Below are 21901 nucleotides of genomic sequence, written 5' to 3'. Positions count from 1 at the left end.
GGTTCCCTCACAGGCTTTCGCCTTTAAGTTTGGCTTACATATGGTAGACCTGGAGCACATAAAAAAATCACAATTAACTACTGCATACAACAGCTTACAATCTCCTTTCAATTATGTAAAAGTGCAACAAATACATATTAAAACACAAATAAATGAAAACTTGGTTAAATTTTTTATTATGCAGCTGTTTGCTGCTGCTTTCTTTCATCAGACAGCTTTCTGGGAAAGAACAGGAACAGTCATGAGCAGCAGCAGGACAATGCCTGTGTAAGCGATGGACCGTAGGTCCACTCCAAGCCTGCTTCTCCACCGTCTCCTAGCACTTTCGCTGAAGTGTGCCTTACTTAGGATGCCTCACAAGGAAGAAAACCACACGACCCATTCCTCAGAACACGCCAGTGCTAAGTCCACCACCCGGCACAGGACATTCCCACTCTGTCCACAAAAGAAAAAACCAGCTCAGAAAAATCAAGAGCAACTTTTGCTCCGTTACCAACCTAAGCTCACCCGTCCATCCATGTAGCAAACACACAATGGAAAAGAGAGAAAGAAAAGTTCCAGCTATGGACACCAGTTAGCCTGGCATGACCTTCACAGTAGAACTCACAAAACACTGGGAATGAAACCATACTAGAACCACAGTGAGAAAAAGATCCTGAAGCCAGACAGAAATGTCTAGGTGTCACTACTATTAACTACATCTTCTCTTAATTGGTAAGAAGTTAAATCAAATCAAGTCTTTTTCATGGTTTGGAAAGAAAATGTGTCATATTTGGAACAGTTAAACAAATAATTATTTATATAAAATAATTCAGGCTCATTCTAATACTTTAAATACAAAGTAGTTTCCTGTAGCACAAATCTTAAAAGGTCTTATTAATAAAAACAAACCTGGGAGCCAGGTATTGGGGTGAATGCTGAAAGATCAGAGAGACAGAACAAGCCACAGCCAACCCTCACCTTGCCAATTTCTCAGTTGATCTTGTTTCCTCAAACTGGAAGCCTCTGTGTCCTTATCCAAATGGATCTCAGCTGAACTGCTGCTAAAACCCTAAAAGCTTAAAAAAGACCTCTAGTTCCTGATCCTCATGACTTATATACCCTTCTGCTCCCTTCCATCACTTCCTGGGATTAAAGGTGTGTGACACCATGCCTGGCCGTTTCCAGTGGGGCTTTGAACTAACAGAGATCCAGACAGGTCTCTGCCTCCTGAATGCTAGGATTAAAGGCATGTGCTACCACTGCCTAAATCTACGTTTAATATAGTGGCTGTTCTGGTCTCTGACCCTCAGATAAGTTTATTGGGGTGCACAATGTATCAACCACATCTTCCTGCATTTGAAATGTTTTTAACTTATTACATGTTTTCTGTTTGTTTGTTTGTTCAGGAGTTTACTTTCTAAATTTAAGTATGGTCTTGGAAGAATTATTTTTTTTTTACCTGTTTAATTGTGTTCATATGCTGCTTCTCTGTTTCTGTTCTTTTTTTCAGTTCTTCTCTTAAATTGTCTTTTTCTGAGCAAATATTTAAGATGAGTTCCTGATGATTCTTATTTTCTTTAATTAACCTAAACATAAAAGGGGAATATAAATAAAGCAAAAATGGATATAAGATATGGAATGTTATTTATCTACAGATTAGATGTAGACACCTATGATTATATAAGTCAATACTCTCAAGCAATCTTTTTTATAATAAAATACCATATTCATATAAGAACAAAACCCCACACCTAATGATGCCTTCTCAGAGCATGTCTTTGCCATCAAGTGATTTTATGTTTAAGGATAAACTATTTCCAATCTTGTCTATATAAGAAAAGGTAGGAAGATGAGAAAGGTAAGCGCTGCTAGTTTTGTTAGCAAGCCTAAATACTCACTTTGTTGATTCATACATCAGATATTTTAAAAAAAATCTCTGGCCAATCAGCCCTACTAGGCAAGCACCTTACCACTGGCCACACCCACAGCCTAAATTTGTTATTTGTTATTCTTAGATGTCATGTACACACTCCACACCGACAACTATCCTCAAGAATGTAAGTTGGGTAATTGAACAATATTACTGATGGATGGGATAACAGAATAATACAAACAGAGTGGAGTGGTATTTTCCTGGAACCAGAAAGTAGAGGATACAGGAGATGAGATCCAAAGAGTACAAACTTCCAGGTTAAGACAAGTTCTGGGGAATTTAATGTACAACATGGTGATAGTAGGGCTGGGGACGTAGCAGAGTACATGTCTATCATTTTTAAGGTCTTTTAGCACAATGCACAGAGAAGAAGATGAAGAAAGGAAAGGGAAGGGAAGGAAGCGGGTGGGGACAGACGGACAGACAGATCCAGAGAAGGAAGAGAGGAAATCTGCAAAGAGAGTAAATCTTAAGGGTTCACACCACACACATAACTATGTGAGAGGATAGATATGTTTACCAGTTTGAGTGCAGAGTCATAATGACTTTTAAATCATTGCACTGTACATCTTCAATACATACAATTTTGCAAAAAAAAAAAAAAAAAAAAAAAACCACCTCACCAACTCAGACATTTGGGAAAGGATGTATTTATGAAAATTTCGATCACAGGAACTCAAATGTAGTGTTCTTCGCAGGTAAAAGTTAAGAAAAACATTTAGTTGCTTACCTGAACCAACAAGTATTTTATTTGGAAGTAAAAATATTATATGTAAAACCACAACAACAAAAATCAATGAAGCTTCCAATAACATTTGACACTTCTATGACGCCGTAATGTCCACAAGAGTAACCGCAGGTAAGTACCGCCTCTCTCAGAGGAATGAACCAGCTGACTCAGCCAACGGGACTCTTCAATTTCAGGCTTCCCATTAACGCCCTAACCCCACTCTACACGCTGCTCCTGCTCTGACAGGGTAGAACAAAGAGAGGAGTTGTTGGTTTTGTTTTTTACTGTACTCTTAATACTTTTTAGTCATCCAACAACCTGATGATTTTCAGTCATAACTGAGAAAACTTCTAAAACCAAACTCATGAAGCAGTTTCTTAGTTTGTGTCTCAGGTACCTTACACACCTCAGGATGACAGCAGTACATACTGTGTATCTGTAAGATTCCATAAGTCAAGATGCGTGCCAGTCACATATAGCATATGATACTAATGAGTGAAGACAGCTTCAAATTTATAAGTGCTGTATAAACTGGTAGGATTCACCATCTAAGAAAACTAGAGAAGGGTATGAGGAAGACTCCGTGGGGACGGTGCTATGGCGTGGGTACAGACTGCAGGGCCGTGGGGAAGGAGCCCTAAGCCTAAAGGACAGCAGCACAGAGGGTTCAGTGTGAAAGCAGAGTGCAGCACAAGTCAGCATGTTCCAAGTTAGATCCAGTGAGCAGAGACATTCTTGAGAAAAAGGGATTTGATCCCCAGAACCTATGTAAAGGCAGAAGGGGAGAAATGACTCAAAAAAGTTGTTCACATGTGCACACCCCTCACATCATAACACACTCATTTTTTTAATTAAAAAAATTAGAAAACTTAAATTTTAAAAAAAATTTAAATTTTAATTAAAAAATGGAAAAATTAAGCTGGGAGGTGGCAGTGCACACCTTTAATTTCAGGACTCAGGAGAGGGGAGCGGGGCAGAGGCAGAGGAAGGTGGACCTCTGTGAGTTCAAGGCCAGTCTGGCCTACAGAGCAAGTTCCAGGACAGCCAGGATTGTTACACAGAGAAACCCTGTCTTGAAAAACCAACCAACCAACCAACCAACAAACAAAACAAAACAAAAACAGGCTGAAGAAAATCAAACTATCATCAAAACACTATACAAATAGAAGTCTAAAAGCACAATATGCTCAGATTCTGTTCTCCAAATTTTAAGCTTCCAGACTTAAATTTCATGACTTTCAATTTCCTTTTGAATTATTCTGACATAATGTGAATTCCTTTACACAAGGTTCTCACTCCCTAGTGCGCTTACACTGTTTACTCTTCATTTCCTTAGACTTACAATAGCCAGCAGAAGCAGCAAACGTGAGGGGCTCGGTTAAGGGAGTAGACACTGCATTCTGAAATGAGATGTGGACAAGACTACTTTCCTTAGACAAAGTGCAGTTCTGCCCTTGTTTCCTCCCACAGACTAGACTTACTTCTTAATCGTGAGCTCCTGCTGCAAGTACTTGCCATGCATACACTTCTCAAACAGGGCTAAGGCGTGCTCGCCTTTATTCACTCCATTCGGTACTTGGTGTTCCTCTGCAAACTCTGCAGACAAGAGCTCAGATTCGATTTCTCCCAACAAATCATCTGATGTTGAGACAGTCTTTATCTGAGAAAAGAGTTTCCTGGTGCAGTCTGTGTCGTAGAGGCTTGCTGAGGACGTCTTTGGGTCACTGGCTTCTGTAGATGCAGAGGACCTCAACTCTGCCAGTATCTGTGTCACCGTCTGTTCTGGGTCACTTGTTTTGGACACTTGTTTTGCAAAATCCCCAGCAGGAAAGTCATCTATTTGTTCAGAGTTTTCTGAGCACGGGTCTGTTTTAACACAAGAATTCTCACCACCACCACAGTCTGGAATAAGGTTTTCTTGTTCAATTTGACAACTGTGGTCATTAGGTTGACATAAAATTTTGTCCGAGTTCAATGACAATAGTTCAGATTCGGTTTCTAATTTGCTGCTTTCATCACCAGAAAATGGGTTGCACAAGTCTTCTTTTAACTCAGGTGTTTTCCCAGTATTTGCATCAGAAGAAATGGAGGCCATGTGCTCTGTCTCTGACATGTTGACTGGTACCAATTCACTTTGCATTTCTTCAAATCTGCTCCTGATCTTCATTTACATCTAAGGAATCAAATGAATTTTAAAAATTAAACTAAGAGCCTTTACATCTCCACACACACACTCTATGACCATAAAGTGGACCACTCATAACTCCATCAATAAGGGCCTTCCTTCCCTCCCTAGAGGAGAGGAGGAGGACAGCCACCCAAAGGGACACAACCCGTAGGCCCGCGCAGCCTCTCAGTAGTTCCTCTCTGGGGTGGCCAGCCAGCCATACTAGTTAGTTCTGGTTTGCAGCTGCAGGTGTATGGAGGAGTAACTGGAGACCAGTAAGGAGGAGTGCTCTTCAGGGTTGTGGGCAGAAGCCCTGCAGGGTGTGGGCAGGAGGACAGCAATGGAGGCTCTAGACAGCAATCTCAGAGCAAGACAGCACACAGTGCACGTGAGTGAAGATGACACAAAATCACCAAGGAGATGTAAAAGTAACAAGACAGCTGCAGCTCAGAGACCTAGTTGGGAAGTGACCCTTGACAGGAAGCAGCTTTTCTCCTCGGTAGGGATCTGGGAACCCAGTTCCACTGTTGATTCAAAGCATCTTCCTTAGCACAGATCAAACAGAGCTTACTTATATCTACTGTCTAGGTCAGCGAGAGCAACCCTTTACTTGACTAGGTGAGAATACCTTTTTATTTATTTACAAAGGTTCCTTCTCTATGGAAAATCAGTCAACTTCAAAAATTATCCTGAAATACAGAATATAAAATCTTTTACCAGGGGTTGGAGAGATGGTACAGCAGTTAAGAGTGCATACTGATCTTGCAAAGAACTCAAGTTCAGTTCCCAGCACCCATGTTGGGCAGCTCACAACTGCCTGTACCTATAGCTCCAGGGGATCCAATACCCTAGCTTGACATCCTCTGGCACTGTACTCATATGCACAACCCTTAACCCCAACATGCATATACACATAATTAAATATAAATCGAACTCACAGAGATTCGCCCAGCTCTGCCTCCCGAGTGCTGGGATTAAAGGCATGCGCCACCACCGCCCGGCAAAAATAAAAACTTTTAATTAAAAAAAGATCCTACTGGTCTTGATGAAAAGAATTGTCCGTGTCTCTGGTATGTTTCAACAGTGCACAGACAGACAGATAAGTTACCAAAGACGAGACCATACTGCAACTGGGCAGATGAGAAACTACAATGAAGTAATTCCAAAAAGAAGTATGCAAGTGGAAAATAAAGCAAATTAAATTGCAGAACAGAAAAATGTGTGCTCACATCAAACTTTGAGAAGGGTGATGATTAGAGGACACTGGAACCAGGAAGAGAAGATTGGCCACGTAGAACCCTCAGAACACTAAGCAGGAGTGAATTTTGTTAAGGATGAATTATAATAAATTCTAAGACTTGTACAACATTTGATTCTACTATATGATTTCCAGCACCCAGTGAACTCTCAAATACTTGCTGACCTAAGGCCTGCAAAAAAATAAAGCTAGTGCTTGAAGAACATTATTCTAAATGTAGAAAGGAGTCACTATAGTAAGAAAAGTCACCTTGTCTGTCCAATTCTGTTCCTCTGGATCACCTGAGGAGACAACAATTACTACAGCCACTGATCTCAGGCTCCCAATCACTTCACTATGTTTCACCTACCTCCCAATGACACAAATGAACACTATCGTGCTGTAGATGTTTCATAAGCAAGCCCAAGCCCGTATTGACATTAAAGACTAGACTGGACAAATAAATACAGTGAACACATAAGAATCTTGGTAACTTATTCTCAAAATCTTAGAATAAAAAAATGAATCTCAGACATGTTTACCAGTCTCAAAGCACCTTACAGACTAGCTCACTCAAAGTAACTTTCTTTAAAGATATAACACACGATATGATATACAATAAATGTAAGATAAAATTCGCTGCTGCTGACTTTAAAATCTTACACTGTAAAACTGCAGTGGTTTTAAACTTCATAACTAGTTAGCGCTCTACCAACAGATGCTGGACTCACAGTAGACAAGGAATCCCTTTAAGAGAGAACAGATGATAAAGGCATTGTGACTCCCCAGTATTCCGTTAAGAAAGAACACATTTTATCAACTTTAAGGCTCTTATTTGTCTGTCATGATTTGTCAACAGAAAAACACATTCCTTTATTTAGCATCCTTGGTCTCCAGGGCTCCCTCAACTCTTTCTCCCTTCTTAGCATTTACTCAGTTAGCTAAGTTGAAGCAGTAGCCCACAGCTGACGCCCAGATGAGTTTCCAGCTCTGCACCCCGAGCCACAGACACGGAGTTGTCCCTCTTCTTCACGCTATGCCTGTGCATAGTAAGGTCTGTTGCACACAGTCCTTCCTACTGGAGCATTCTCCAGGCTTAACAAAGGGGACAAACCAAAATTCTACTTGAGTACCTGTATCTGGGCACCTTCCTGCCGATGGCTTCTCACACATAACCATCCTTTTCTCCTTGGCTTTCCTAGTCCCTTTAGCAATCTGTTCTCCTGCTTTTCTGTCACTGCCCCCTCCATGCAACCCAGCCCAGGCTTCATCTCACACCCAGAACATTTGCTTTCTCAACCTCCTTCAATCTCTCTTCCTGTAACTTCGAGACAAAGAACAAAGTAGTTAATAGAAGGGCAGATTACTTGGGACAGTCACAGGGGGTGGAGACAGGGTTCCTAAGGGAAGTGACGAATCATCCAATTCAGAGAAGTGATGATGTATGTAGTACACTGACTGTCAAAAAAGGACCCGGAACCACTTGTGAAGCGAGCCTTCCATGATTAAAAAGGATCTGCAGCACTCTTGCTATCCATTCTACACTTAGCACTTCTTCAGACGGTAATCACACAAGGCCAGCTGCAGAGATGTACCCGGACCCTCCTCTTCCCTCTTTACAGTTTCAGTTAACGAAGTTCTGTCTCCACCCTAAAGAGGCTAGCAAAAGAAAACATAGAAAACCTGTCTCTCTGGGAGTAGGATTAGACAGACACCACTGAGTCGAACAGTTAGGGACTGATAGCTTCAATTTTTCTTCAGGGAAAATACGTTTATGACTTTTTTTTTTTAACTGTTATTTTGTTTTTTAAATGAAATCACTGAGAGTTCTCAGTAAAGCGGTCATATTAGTTTCCAAACATCATCTCTGGCCATCTTCAGAAAATCCTGCTCTTCTACTGTAGTGTCGTCTTCCGCCAAGACACTCCTGGTCCCCATCTTGCACACTCACATTTCCGTGGATTTGCCCTCATCTAAAATGTTCTTCCTTTCGGTCTACCTAGAGACTGATTGTGCTTAAGGACTGATTCGAACGCCATATCTTTCTCTAAAGTTTCCTATGACAATAAGCACAAAAACAATCTCCGGTAAACTGAAACCACACTTCATCTACGCTCATCGACAGACACAGCCTTTCGTGACCCTTTTGAAGGAGGCCACCTTTTAAATGAGCGCAGTTCTTGCAACAAGGAAATTTACTCCAAACTGAGATTTCTGAAATATCAAACAATAACAGCAATAAACAGATAAACCTAACAAATACACTCTGTATGACATTTACTGCCATTTTTGCAAATTCTGTTCAGTTCTTCTCAATGGTATCAGGACCCACTGGCTTTGTGAAATGATCTGGGGTGGAACAGTCTTTAGTGGGCTTTAGTAAGGAGACTTCTAGTGTACAAGAAAATGAAGAACAATGGAAAATGTATCGCACATTCTACAGGAGCTTCATCTAGGTAACAGAAAAATAAATAAATAAAAATAACCTGTTTACCCAAGCTAACAATTTGCTCACATATTCTATCAATTAAAAACTAAACTTAAAGACAAGTAATTTACATACTGTCTCTCAATTTGTCGTGACCTGTGAAAAAGTCATTATACAAATTGGCATCTGATATCCATTAAAACTATGCAGATTTAGTTTGCTGAGACCCCAGTGAATACTGACTGGTGACCAGAGGAAAAGGATATGTTAAGGAGGAGGTTCTATGCTTCACATATAACAATGTCAATCCTGAGGAGTACATAAGAACTGCTGAAGACAGAAACCAACCAACCCTATGATAAGCTGATCTGTCTACCATTAACTAGGGGGCAGGGAGAGTCAGCTGAGTTCCCCTACAGGCGTCCCCAATTAGCAATGCTGATGTAGAACTATTTGGACGTTGTCCAAGTTTTTTTCTTTTTAGAAGAAATGCTGTCATCAAAATTATCAAAGATTGAATAGTCTACCAGTAGGCTACAAAAGGGGAGGATGGTAAAACTAAATTGATTACAAGACTCTTTTATGTGCTGGGCAAACTAAATTCATATTCACAAATACATACAGTAAGTATGGTTATTGATTACAATGTGCATTGCTATTCCGAAGTAAGAAAAGAAGCTATGTTGACTTTGTAATAAGTTACTCATGAAGGAAAGTATTTATAACACAATCACAAAATCCCTCTTAATTCTCTTGCTGTCTCCACAGCTCTTCCTGTTTCTGACACAGTAGGATAGGACCAGCTCACACTTAAGCCTGTTGCAGTGGGAACTGGCTTCGCTCTGAGTGGAGCACATCAGCTGTAGGCAAGCTATCACAAGGCTCAATGCCAAGCGCTACTCCAACTCCTCTCTTATACCTTAGGGAGCACACTCATATTTCTAGAAAGTTATTCCACACAAAACTATGTAAGTGAAAACATTAATAGTTTTCAGTTCTTTTTCCGTTTCCCACCAGTTAGTACTTTATGAACAACAACAACAAAAAAACCCATAGGCTGGTTCACTAACTGTAAGTAGAAATGAATTCCATTTATAGATAATTGGTAGCAGGTCATCAAACAAGCCTCATGCAAAGGTACTAGGTCAAAAATAATTTCCAAAGAGCTCATCTTTGGAAATACAAAAATACATGGTGCAGCTTTTCCATGTGGGCATTGTTCTAGGTGTTGGCACAAATACATGGTGCAGCTTTTCCATGTGGACATTGTTCTAGGTGTTGGAACATAGTTCAGAATAAAGCAGGCACACTCAGGTGCAGACCTGAGGTATAATGGACTAAAAGAGACTGTTAAATCTCATTTGTTTTGCTACTGTAAAATGCTGAAACACTACAGATCAGTATTCACAGTATTTTAAAGTCTACCAGCATTTCACAAGAAGATCATATATATATATATACACACATATATATGAGCTTGTTTTAAATCCAGTTGAAAATCTTAGTTCAGCATACCTTTTAAATTATGCGCCGCCACTCCACTCCCCAAGAATACTAGCTGCACACTTCTCAAGTTACTATGCACTAACATATACAACCAGGCCTGTGAGCGCATTTCCATTCTTCAATGAAACGGTTTCCTGCCCTTTGTAACAAAGTGTAAATATTTCAAGAAATTTTTGCACATTTCCCACATACAGTTTGAAAGAAGCATAAATAAAAAACCTTTCTGATTGGTTCTAGTTAAGACTCTGGGATGACAACTCAAGTAAAAGTAAAAATCAGATTTAAAAGCATCCAGTCATTATCTCCTCACAACCTTAAATAGTAAACTTTAATATGCATTAGCTTTGACACTTTCCTAGATTAAGCTTTTAAATTAAAATAACAGAACAGAAGAGAACCTGTGGAAGAAACATTAAGTCACGCTTCCCTGATGAAAACAGCTGACATTGAGGTCTCATAGAAGGTAAATTTATGCAGATTAATTTTTACTTCTAAGAGATGAAAGCTGAGGCAATTGTTTCAAAGAATTTTAGAAATGGTTCAGCAAGAAGGAAGATTTTTCAGATACAGCGATCAATTATGGATTAAAGTTTTAATGTACAGAGTTTCAACTTCAGTTCTTTATCCATTATACAAATGAAACAGTGCTGACAAGTTTGCTTCTTTTTGATCTTTTCATATTTAATCCTCAGTGAGATATTGGGTAGTTTATACATCCTGCAGCACTAACACCTCCTGTCTCTGTAACAGGCAATCATAGTTTTGGTACTTTAGATCTATGCACTTTTACATAACTCTAAAATGGTTTTTAAAATATTAAGGCAGAAAATTGATTTAGAATTCTTAATTTGAGGAGCCCACCAACTGCAATAAAGTCTAAGAAAACATACGTATTTTTATCTCCTTGTTCTTAAAAATCTGAGAACTGAATATAAAAAAATTGATCTCAATTAAAACAGGGATTTGTAAGTTTTCTTTAAGGAGTTGGACTGATGCCTAAATTTAATTTGTCAAGATGTAGTTTATTAAAGACAACAACTATTTATTAGCACTTACTCCCTAATCTTACAGTGAAGGCTCAGCTCACCCACCTCATCAGAAAAGCATTAAGAAATGCACTCCTAACAGTCAGTAGTGTACTGGGTTGTGTCAGCTCTCGGTGTCTAATGCTCCTCTACCCTGATATTTTACTTCTTAGAGCAGAGAAAACCTCTGTTCACAAAGTTCAACTAAGTTTGAAATGGTGTAAGATTATAGAATCATTTGTAGGTCTAAATTGTCTATCCTAGTGCTGTCTCTAAAATAAATTCTAATAGAACACCTACACATTGTAAGCCAAGTGATGCTTGTGAGTTTATGAGAAATTCAAAACTTGGCCTTAGTCATTTAAGACAAGAAGTAGAAGAAAAACCTTAGTTTTTACTAAAAGGAACACAAACAGACCAGAATGTGGGGTTAAATATTCTTTCTTACAGTGAGTCAGATAGCTTTTGTAAACTAGGGTAGAATACTACTCTCCTTTCAACTGGAAAGACAATGTTCTAAATTTGGCTCTTGTGCTTCCAACCATCACAGCTTCCTTGAAGAGCTGAGTGGAGTCTGCTGTTACTACAGTCACCATGGTCATAAACGACTTTCAGGACTGGATATGCTAAGCAATCACCAGCTCTGCTTGCCTCACTGAGTAGTATCGAAGGATAATTCTTTAGCTCGTGGGTGAAGGAACTAAATGTTTATGAGTAGTCACTGCACCACCACACAGTCTTTCAGTCAGCAAAAGATAAGAATGAAATATCAATCATATATCATGGAACCTCTGTTTAAAAAAAAACAAAAAAACTTAAGCTTCTATTATTCTGAATTAGAACAGGCCTTAAAACACACACACACACACACACACACACACACACACACACACACACACGTCCACGCATCTTCTGGAAGTCTTCCAAAGTTCTACTCACCTATTTCACCGTACAAAGGAGGAATCATTGATGCAATACTACAAGATTTATGGCCTACCCAAAATCTTCACTGAATTTAAAACATAAAAAGACCAAAAAGGAACAAAGAAAGACGTAGGCCAATCAACACTGTTGTTTTATTTGTGTGCTCATTAATAAGCAAAGAGCTGGAAAGTAGCTGCACGGACACGGAGCACTTTATACCCAGACGCTTCAGTGTCCCCGTCTCTGGGTCCTGAATGCCCTCCACAAGATCAACACTGCAGACAGACAGGTGAAGTTACAGTTCAGAAGGCCACATCCTCACTAAAAAACCCAAGCAACCTAACAGACTGATGTTTCTTTGGGTGGCTACAAGTGTCCCTTTGAAACGCTATCATCCTGATTTGCTTCAGTTTCCTCGGACAAGCATCCTGCCTATCACTGGAGAAGAAGCAAAAAGCCTGGCCATCAAAGGAACGTAACACAGCGTCTGAAAAGTCTGGTTGGCTTTTTACTACATTCTTCGCTGACGCTCACAAACGGAAGCGGCAGGATTCGAACCCAGGTGTTCTGGATACTCAAGAAAAATCAAGATGTGACTACTGAGCAAGACACCAACTGCTGGCAGCTGAGCCACCGTAGTTCCAGCTGCACTGTTTCCCGGGGGCTGCTACTTCGAGACTACGGAGGAAGGGGGGAAATACACTGGACAGGATCCCCCCACCACGGCTCACGGTGTGCACGGACGGACAGCTGAGGAAGGCGGCGAACCCGGTCACTCCCCACCCGCAAGAGCCGGGCCTCGGTCCTGTGAGGTCGCAGTCCGCCGGGGACGGCGGTGTCGCCGGGGACCGCGTCCCGGAGACCCCGCGCAGGGCCCCGCCAGCCGCCGTCACCCCGCGCGCGCGGCCCCCGGGGCTGGAACCGCGCGGCCCGACAGCGCGCGGACAGCCGCCCGCCCGCCCCATCCGTCCGCCGCCGCCGAGTCCCGCTCGCCCGCCTGCCCGCCCCGGACGCCCCTCGGCCACTCACCGTCCGTCCCCAGCCCCGGGCCGCGCCCTATCGAGGCCGATGGAGCTCCGGCTCCCGGGACAGCGTCTCCATGGCCGGGTCCCGCCGACACGGGGCGGACGAGGAAGTCACGCGTAGAGACCACGGCCGATCCCTGGCTCCCAACCGAGGCTCCCCTTCAACACCCCCGAGGAGCTGACACATCAACAAAGATGGCGGCGACGCCGAAGTCGGCGCGGCTACAGCTGAGGGGGCGGGACTCCCTGGAGGAGCCAATCAGCGCGGCGCGGACCGCGTGACGCCAAGCACCTGGGTGGGCGTGGTTTTCGAAGCACCGCCTCCTCCTGCCCCCGCGGCTCCTAGAGACCTTGCCCAGCAACTCGTCTGCACCCTCACCCACGCCCCAAGGGGGCTGTGGCAGGCTGGCTTTCGTGCCCTTGTCCGGCCGGCTGGTCTGCTCTCGTCCTTCCCTCCCCAAGCCCGGGCTTTCTGTCAAAAGAAGTACTCACTTGCCATCTTCCCTCCTCACCCTTTGGCCGGTCATCTAATGAGTCAGTGGTATAAAGTAATAAAAGAATTCGAGATGTGGCTTCCCGGTTCTGCAAACTTTGCACTGGACGTGGGTGGGCCAAGTCAGCAGCCTACCTGTGCAGGCGAGCATTCATCCTTGGGAGAGATCTCAGCAGCGTTTCCGTAACACCCTTGACTTGCGATCCTCAGTGCCATCGTTTACCAGTATGCTGTTGATGCGTCTGTCTCCTTGCAGAGGACCTGGGCTCCTGGACTAGGTATCCCAGCAGGTTCCATGGCTGCAAGAAGGGTGTTAATTATCATGACCAGGCCCAGTTTGGGGGAGGGAAGGAAGGTGAGCAGTTTCAGTCTGGAGGTTCTGGAAACCGCCTCTATCCAGTAAAAAGATGTTTTAAAGTTTAGGACCGTGTAGACTTAAGTCGTGAGTGAAAATAATTAAGACTCGTCTTCAATGGCAATTTGAAAAGCAAAACTTAACTCCTGTTAAACTACTTTCATAATTGCTGGGGAGGAAAAAATGCAATGCTGAAGTCTTTTCGATAAAAAAATGACGCCTCCCTCCTTAAATGATGGTAATGTATTACAGCACATTTTGCAATTAAGATGCCTATGACAGATTATGGGTTGGGTGGAGAGTAGTGGCTTACACCTGTTAGCCAGACGCTTGGAAGGTGCAGGATGGAAACACTTTGAGCTTTACCTCCAGGAGACCCTGACTCTAAATACATGCATGCATAGGAAAAGAAGGGTTTGACTTTAAAAACAAATTGGCCAAACATTGCTAGTAAGGTATGTTATTAAAAAAGGAGTGATGAGCAGACACTGTTTCAACATCTCTCACAGCTCCCCAAGGCATTGGTCACCATGCATCACTCTTTTGACAGTGTTCCCACAGATGTCAGACAATTAAAATGTCACTTTGCCTCCATGGTCTTCCGAATACTTCACACTCTTTTCCTGTCATGAGAGCTGCATCAGACAAACGTCATGATCGTGGGACATGCTTCCAAAAGGCTGATCAATACGCCCAGTCAGGAGAGACTGCCGCAGCCATGGGAAGACAACTAAACGTAATGTTGGATTCTGGCTCAGAAGATGGATAGTAGCGGACAGGATTTTAAATAAATTATAGACTTTAGTTAATCTTTAGTTAATGACAATAGTTCCTTAAAGATGAAGACCTTATCCCACTAACATGTCAGAGTAGGAGAAACTGTGTAACTTCATCATGAGAACTCTTTTCCATCCCTTCATTCTGTAAAGGTAAAACTAGTCTAAAAGCAATCTATTAAAAATGAAAAAGGCAATGTCAGGCATGGCAGCTGAATGAAAAATAAATAAAAAAGGAAAGGCATGACTGCTTTTAGGTATGGTGGAGAATTTTTTTTTTTGCTTTTGTTTTTGTTTTGTTTGTTTGTTTTAAGAGATTTGAGGAAGAGCATCAGCAGAGGCAGAGACATCTAGGAGAGTCCAGAGAGAACATGACCCTGGTGGAGGGGAGAGCCAGGAGACCAGGAGAGTAAAGGGTAGATGAAAGACTGGGTAGCTAAAATGGTTGGGTTATATTGGGAAGGACAGCTCAGTCCCTGGGCTGGAGAAGTTTAGGGTAGGGAGCGGGTATGCCAGCCATATCCTTTAACAGGTATGGACTGAGGGATGCTGGGAGAACCTGGAGGCCAGGTCCAATTTGGTATGTTAATTAGGTATCTCAGCCATTTGTTCTGGATTTGAGACCTAACAGTTAGCCCATGCCCTTAACCCCAGCATTCCAGAGGCAGAGTCACGGGGATATCTCTGAGTTCATGGCCAGCCTGGTCAACATAGTAATGGCCAGAGGCAGGTGGATCTGTGGTGAGTTCAGTGATGGCTCCGTCAACATGGCAAATAACAGGCCAGCCAGGGCTTCCATAGTGAGACACAATCTAAAAAAAACAAAACAAGGGAACTGATTCCCAAAAGTTGTCCCCCGATTTCCACATATGTGCCATGGCACAAAATAAATGAAAATGTAAAAAGAATACGGACATAAATCTGGGCAATGCTTTTAAACACTCAAGAAGTGACTGGGATGAAAATGTAGACAAGCCAGGCAGTGGTGGCACACGCCTCTAATCCCAGCACTGAAGAGGCAGAGCCAGGGGGATCTCTGTGAGTTCGAGGCCAGCCTGGGCTACAGAGCGAGATCCAGGAAAGGCGCAAAGCTACACAGAGAAACCCTGTCTCGAAATGTAGACAAGATTGACAATGAGTCCTCTTGAAAGTGGCCGACAGGCACGTGGAGATGCCGTTCTTTTGTTAGTAAAGTTTCACACACACACCCAAAAGCGAGCCCTTAGCTGGGAGGGTCTCTCGAAATTCGCCCCTGGTGCTCCCGGGACCCCTTTCTAGAGAAAGCGAGAAAAGCCCCGCATCCGCGAGCTGCTCGGCCGCAAGCACCTGCTTCCCATCAGGGCAGCCTCGCAGCACCTGCAGCCCTGGGCGCGTGGGCGGGGCGGGCGCACGTGGGCGCCGACTGCGCAGGCGCGGGGCCAGCCGCACGCACGAGAGCGGCCTTGGGCGGCCGAGGCGAGGTGAGCGCGGGTGGAGCTCCTGGCTCTCCGGGTATGGCAAATGCCAGCACGACCAGGCTTCCGAGACAAGTCGGGGTCAGCGGCCCTTTCCGCTCTCTCCAGGTCAGGAGCCCGGGCACCAGGGCGCAGGAGCGCGGCGTCAAGGTGGCCTCGGGCTTGGGTCGTTGGGAGCCGGAAGTTGTGAGCTAGACGTTGAGGTCGGGCGTTAAGTCGGGCGTTGAGCGGGCACAGGACCTGCACTTGGGAGAGCTTTGCCGATAGGTTTGGGTGTGGCTGGATCCTGACTGGGTTAGAGGGACCCAGTGCCCAGGAACTGGGGTGTGGGCAAGCAGGGGCCGGGAGCTCGGTTTGGAAACAAAGTGTCCAAAGCGGTTTGGTTTGGTTTCTTTGGTTTTCTTTTCACCCAAAGACCGGTGGATTCAGTGCTTTGAAGTCACACTGGAGCGCTGTTTGCTTGTACTCCTTAGGTCTCTCCCTAAACCCTCTTGCCTCCTATAGCATCTGCAGGGTCACCAGGGTATAACCCGGAGCACTCGTTAATGCATCCGCTGTGTGCCAATCGCTCTTCTTGGCACTTGGCTTTTCCAGGGCCCCAGCTGTAAATAAGTTTCTCCTGTTGGGCCTCTGGAGTTAAAGCAATCAGAGGTCTTTGTTTCCCTGCTAACGCGGGAACTGCAGAATTAGGTATCTGACCCGGATTCTCAAGTGGGTGCTGGGCCCGAGTCGGGTCTGGTGGGTGGAGGGGTGACAAGCTGGTTCAATTTACCAGTCACTCGCGTTTAGAAGTAAAGAAATATACTTTAACCCCGAGATTACTTCTATTTTAAACATGCGAATTCCCCTGGGTATAACGGTTTACCACTGAAATCCCAGCACTGATCAGGGTCGAGGCAGAAGGATGGCAAGTTCAAGGCCAGCAAACAAAATCTTGCAAACTCCTTCCTCATGACACAAAGAAAAGTTGGAGTGTGTATCTGTGATGGACTGATTGCTGTTTGTGTCTGTCCGTGTCCTGAGAGAGTTGTTTGCTGCTCTTCGCAGGGAGGAGGGTATTGTAGAGCAGCCTCCATTGCCCTGGGTGGTTTACCTCCAGTCCCTTGTCCAATCCTCATGATTAGTGTTGAGGAAGTTACTGCGTCTGTCTGCGTTTTATAGTCACTAAATCCTAGAAAGATGAAATGGTTTGAGCAAAATAGCATCGCTAAATGAGGAAGGTAGGGCTTGGATCTGATTTCAGAGCTCTTGCTCTCCTGAACCACTGAGTTGCAGCTCTGAAACAGCCTTTCCTTTTGCATAGAATGTCTCCTGAAATGCACAAGGCCACCAAGGAGGCAAGAGCCAGCTTGGAGGAGGAAAACTGTCTCAAGTCTGGGCTGGGGTGTTTGGGGCAGTGTTTGCTGGCATGCTAGACTGAGGGCATTCACAGCATAGACTATATATGGTGTATGTTAAGATGAGGACCACTGAGGCACTGGAAAGTATCAGAAATACCTTGGATTTCTGCATATTTGAATCTGAATTAGTGTTTTTGGATGTTGCATGTTCAGAAAACCTTTTCTGTGGATGTGTTGTTTTCATGGCTCCCAAATTCATTCTCTTATTATTGTCAGGATTGTATTAAACTATATCTAATTTAAAACAATAAATAGAAGTTTTAGGATACAAAAGCATTTTTCTGCTGTTTGTTCAAAGCCACCTTGAGTGACATTTTGTTTCTGGCTTCTCCCTTTGGAGGTTTTAGAAGAATAGGCAGTTTCACCTGCGTCGTACATGTCACTGCCGAGAAGAGGAGCCATGGTTCTGCTGCAGGGGCTTCCCTCCAGGCAGGGAGTGCAGTCGGCGTCCTTAGGGTGACAGGAAAACCTGGAGCCAGCAGTGTGCAGCAGGTGTGCCTCCCAGGCCCTTGCAGCCACTGCAGCATGGAAAACTTGCAGCAAGTCACTCATTTTCAGAGGAAGCTACTACCTACACACATAGGTCCTTGAAAGAAATACATTTTTATTTTCAGCTTATGAAGCTCAGCTGGAGATTGTCAAAGCAGAATGCTTGATGAAATCAGAGAGAACAGGGGTCAGCTGAGAGAAGTCGAGGACGATGGCTCTGATGAGCAGGCAGGTGGGAGAGGCAGGGCCTTCGGGATAAGTGGTAGTTCATGATGTTAGAGTCGGCCTGGCAAAAGATAGGAAGCAGAGTGAGTGGCAGCTTGACTTAAGTGATAGACTGTATCATACTCCACTAGGAAGAAGTAGGCTTCACACAGGAAATAGTGTTTTCAATTGTGAAAGGGCTTTTCTGTCCCTGGTACTCAGAGTAAAGAATGGTGTGACTCTCTGAGACGACACTTTTCATGCTCGAGTGGGTGTAAGTGAGTCTACCAAGCCTGGAATTTATACTTATAAGTAAATATTTGATAGCAAGGTTAAGTCTGCATGGTATTGTTTATAGGAATTATCTGATATAAAATGTTTGAAAACAGTCCCCTGGGTTTATACTTTGGCAATTCACCTCTTGAATATATTTCTTTCCTCAGACTTCAGTGAATGTTAACTTGCCACCTAATATGATGCCACGAAATAATTTGGAAGCCTCTACTTGTAAAATGGCAGAGCCATTTAATTTTGAGAAAAAGGAAAGCAAGCTTCCACCACAGGACTCACTAAGAAGCCCTGTAGCACAGCATAACCATCCCAATTTCAGACTCAAAAGCCCAGAGAGTGGAAATAAAAAGAACAGTTTCTTGCTTTGTGAGCAAAGCAAACCGTATTTAGCTAGTCAGGAAGACAATTCGGTGATCTCCTCAAACCCTGCTTGTATCAATGGAGAAGTCTGTGGGACCAAAGGAGACAGGAAGACATCAACAGGTGAGTGAGAGCTGCACCCTTCCTACGCGATTCTGATGGCTTGTTTGACTTCATTTAAGACTGAGTGCCGGTGGGATCACAGTGCCAATGACTACAGAAGAGCTCTTGCATCTGATTATTATTTAGATGGGAAAGCAACTACCAAGGAATGTCCTTTGCTTCATTAATCGCAGAAAAGATTCCACAGAAGGGAATGACTACAGATGACTTGACTTCCCCCAGGGATGTGGAAAGGATGGATTGTGGTGTTTTATAATGGGAATTGTGAAATTGACTTAAAACTGTCTTGCACATAGTAGCCCACAGACATGTAGTTACAATGTTAATAGTTTCATGTGATTTGCTTTAAAATAATTTTTTTTCCCTGATTCTGAAAGCTTTCTCTTTAAAGAGAGGAGGGCCTAGTAGGATTTAATTTCTGGATGTGTGAGATGTGCTCTTTTAATGCTGTGTTAATCCAGTCCAAAGTGTGACCCTTGGACTCTAGGAAGCCCTTAAGTCAAAACTAAGGATGTACGTACGAAATGCTTTTACCTCATAGCGCAGTTTAGGTCCAGCACCAGCCTGGGCTAGTTAGTGGTCCTTGAGTGTTTTCATTGCCATAAACTAGTAAGCAAACCCAGAAATGCCAGTTTTGTTAAAAAAAAAAATACTTTCTATGGAATAATGAAAACTACCCTGTCAAACCTTAATGTTTTGTGTAGAAGTATCTCTTTTGTATTTTGTACAAGGAAGAAAGGAATGCTCCCACTTTATGGAAAGCATAGGACTGTAACCTAAAAAAGGATGCCAGGCTTCCTTCAGACTTAAGTTTTGAGAAACCATTTTGCAAACAGCTAACAGAGTTTGTTACTGCAAGGGCAACAGAAAATATTTTGCACTAAGTTAAAACACTGTTATGGTAAATTAGAATCTCAGGTACATCTGCCTGCCTTTAAGAGCTTCATGCATGGTAATGTTGACATTGGACATCAACATCGACATGTTGACATGCCAACATCGGACAACTCTTGGAAACTGAGTAAACCAGTGTTCTCCACTGAAGTGTGAACTGAAGCCACTGGTTCTAATGCAACTGTAGAAGTTACTGATGTGGTCTGGGGCTCCACACTGTATTTTTATATAATATAATATATATATGTATATATTATATAAAATAAATTCTCACCTAACGTATTCTGAATGTGGTTTCCCCTCTTGCAACTCCTTCCATATCCACCCACCCAACTGCACACTTTCTCTTATCTCTTTAGAAAACAGTCAAACCAGATTTTTTTAAAGCACAAGAAACTCACAAAACTCATAAACACAAAATCAGAAACCATAATATATAAGCAAAAGATTAGTAACACACACACACACACACACACACACACACACACACACACACACAGAGCAACATGAGAAAACATCCACAGGCATACCATGGAACCCACTTTGTGTTGACATCGACTGCTGCCCTGAGGCTGCCCTCCCATGTGGTTAATTACCCAGTCAGATTCCTTTGTAAGTAGACAGAGGTCAGTTGCAGATAGCTTCTTGGTTAGGAATGGAAATCCTGTCTACTTCCCCCTCTCAGGGCTGAGACTCAATCTGGCTTGGACCTGTGCAGGCCCTGTGAATGTCGCTACCATCTCTGAGTTCGTGTGTGTGTGTCAGCAGGTGTCTGTTTCCTTGGTGTCTTTCATCCCCTCTGGTTCTTAGAACCTTTCCACTTCCTCTTCCTCACAGATCTCTGAGCCCTGAGGAGAGGAGTTTGAGAAAGACATCCCATTTAGGACCCAGTGTCTCAAAGTGGGACACCGTATTAGTTCCCATCTGCTGTGTGGGGCTTCTCTGATGGTGGCTGAACAAGGCCCTGATCTCTGGGTATAGAAGAATGCTAAGTCATTTTATTGCTATGCTCCTCTAGCAGAACAGTTGTATTTGTTTTCCCCCTAGGTTCATGGCCTTCCTAACTTCTTGGCCACCTTGGCAGTGTCAAGCATGGACTCCATTTCATGGGTGGGCCTTAAATCCCAATCAAAGGGTAGTGAGTTGGTTATTCTCACAATATATTGGTGCCACTATCACACCAGTGTATCCTGAAGGCAGGTCACCTGTCGTAGACTTCAGGGTTTGTAGCTGGCCTGGTGGTTTACCTTTCCCCTCTGGTAATGTGCAGAGTACCTCCTAGTGCCATGAACACTAGTCAGTAGGGGTGAAGACTATAGTTAGGCACCAGCTTGACTTCTCTGTGTTCAGTGATATGTAAGTGTTGTCTTAAGTAGTAGGGTTTTATCATCAATTTGTGGAGAGTAACCAGTAGTCTTAAATACCCCAAGATGTTTGGAAATTTTCCATGGAGTCACTTGGCCAACGACTCAGCTAGATGTAATCCATCCCTGGCACTGGAGATTTCACTTGGTGGTTAAAGTTGGGGCACTGCCTCCCATGTTATTTTTGTGACTCCATTTTGATTTCTTTTATACATGTATATATTTTAAGAAGCTTTTACAGTAGTAGGTTTCCGTACAACCCCTCAAATGGTCCATAGTGTGAGTTGTTCCTCTCCTCTCCCTCCTTAATCCCTCTTCCCCCTCCCTGTTTAATCCTCCTGTATATTAGCACTAATTCTTAATCTTCATTTGAGTACTGATGTGTGATTAGAGGAAAAGCATTAACAGTTACCTGAGAAGAGCATTTGACGCTCCTTTCCTGTCTGAGGCCATATTCTTTTGAGATACTTAAAAGCAGTATGTCATGGGTGACTGCGTGTAGAGGAGAAAGCATGCAAGAATCCAACTAACTTGTTAGGTTATTCATTTAAAAACTGCAAAATTGTAGTCGTCAAAAGGTATGAGAGTGTCTACTTTCTGACTGGAGAAAGGTTCACAGTGGGAGAAGCTTGACTATTGAGTCAAGAAATGATATGCATACCTGTAACTCTAGCAAATTCTTTCTTTCTGCCAGAAAAGGGAAGATGTTGTTTGCTTTTTTGTAGTGTAGCTGGGAGGTTG

General features: G+C 43.2%; 2 protein-coding genes and 1 long non-coding RNA gene across 7 annotated transcripts in view; 1 reads left to right on the top strand and 2 right to left on the bottom strand.

The window, feature by feature from the left end:
- Ccdc186 (coiled-coil domain containing 186) overlaps positions 1-13088 on the bottom strand; it is a 34425-nt gene extending 21337 nt beyond the window's left edge. The window contains exons 1-3 of one of the 2 annotated variants that reach the window (XM_028875150.2): positions 12962-13088; positions 4127-4818; positions 1442-1568 (exon numbers count right to left, since the gene is read on the bottom strand). In XM_028875150.2, coding sequence (XP_028730983.1) covers positions 1442-1568; positions 4127-4812 — 813 coding nt within the window. In that variant the 5' untranslated portion in view covers positions 4813-4818; positions 12962-13088. Of the gene's footprint in view, positions 1-1441; positions 1569-4126; positions 4819-6712; positions 8515-12961 lie in introns of those variants that run through there. The other variant, XM_037205903.1, reaches the window with a different exon arrangement.
- A 2890-nt stretch (positions 13089-15978) lies between these two features.
- The window catches only part of Tdrd1 (tudor domain containing 1), a 41665-nt gene continuing 35742 nt past the window's right edge, over positions 15979-21901 (top strand). For 3 of the 4 annotated variants that reach the window (XM_028875153.2, XM_037205900.1, XM_037205898.1), the window contains exons 1-2: positions 16032-16143; positions 18572-18902. In XM_028875153.2, the coding sequence (XP_028730986.1) occupies positions 16075-16143; positions 18572-18902 (400 nt within the window). In that variant the 5' untranslated portion in view covers positions 16032-16074. Of the gene's footprint in view, positions 16144-18571; positions 18903-21901 lie in introns of all 4 variants that reach the window. The other variant, XM_037205901.1, reaches the window with a different exon arrangement.
- LOC114697072 lies at positions 18023-20560 on the bottom strand. Its single transcript, XR_003735107.1, has 2 exons — positions 20393-20560; positions 18023-18210 (listed from the first exon to the last, which is right to left on the bottom strand). It is a non-coding gene; the product is annotated as an uncharacterized LOC114697072 (long non-coding RNA).

Source organism: Peromyscus leucopus, chromosome 1 (assembly GCF_004664715.2).
Source record: "Peromyscus leucopus breed LL Stock chromosome 1, UCI_PerLeu_2.1, whole genome shotgun sequence".
Taxonomy (NCBI): domain Eukaryota; kingdom Metazoa; phylum Chordata; class Mammalia; order Rodentia; family Cricetidae; genus Peromyscus; species Peromyscus leucopus.
The sequence above is the reverse complement of the archived record's forward strand: the minus strand, read 5'-3'. Positions and strand labels throughout refer to the sequence as shown.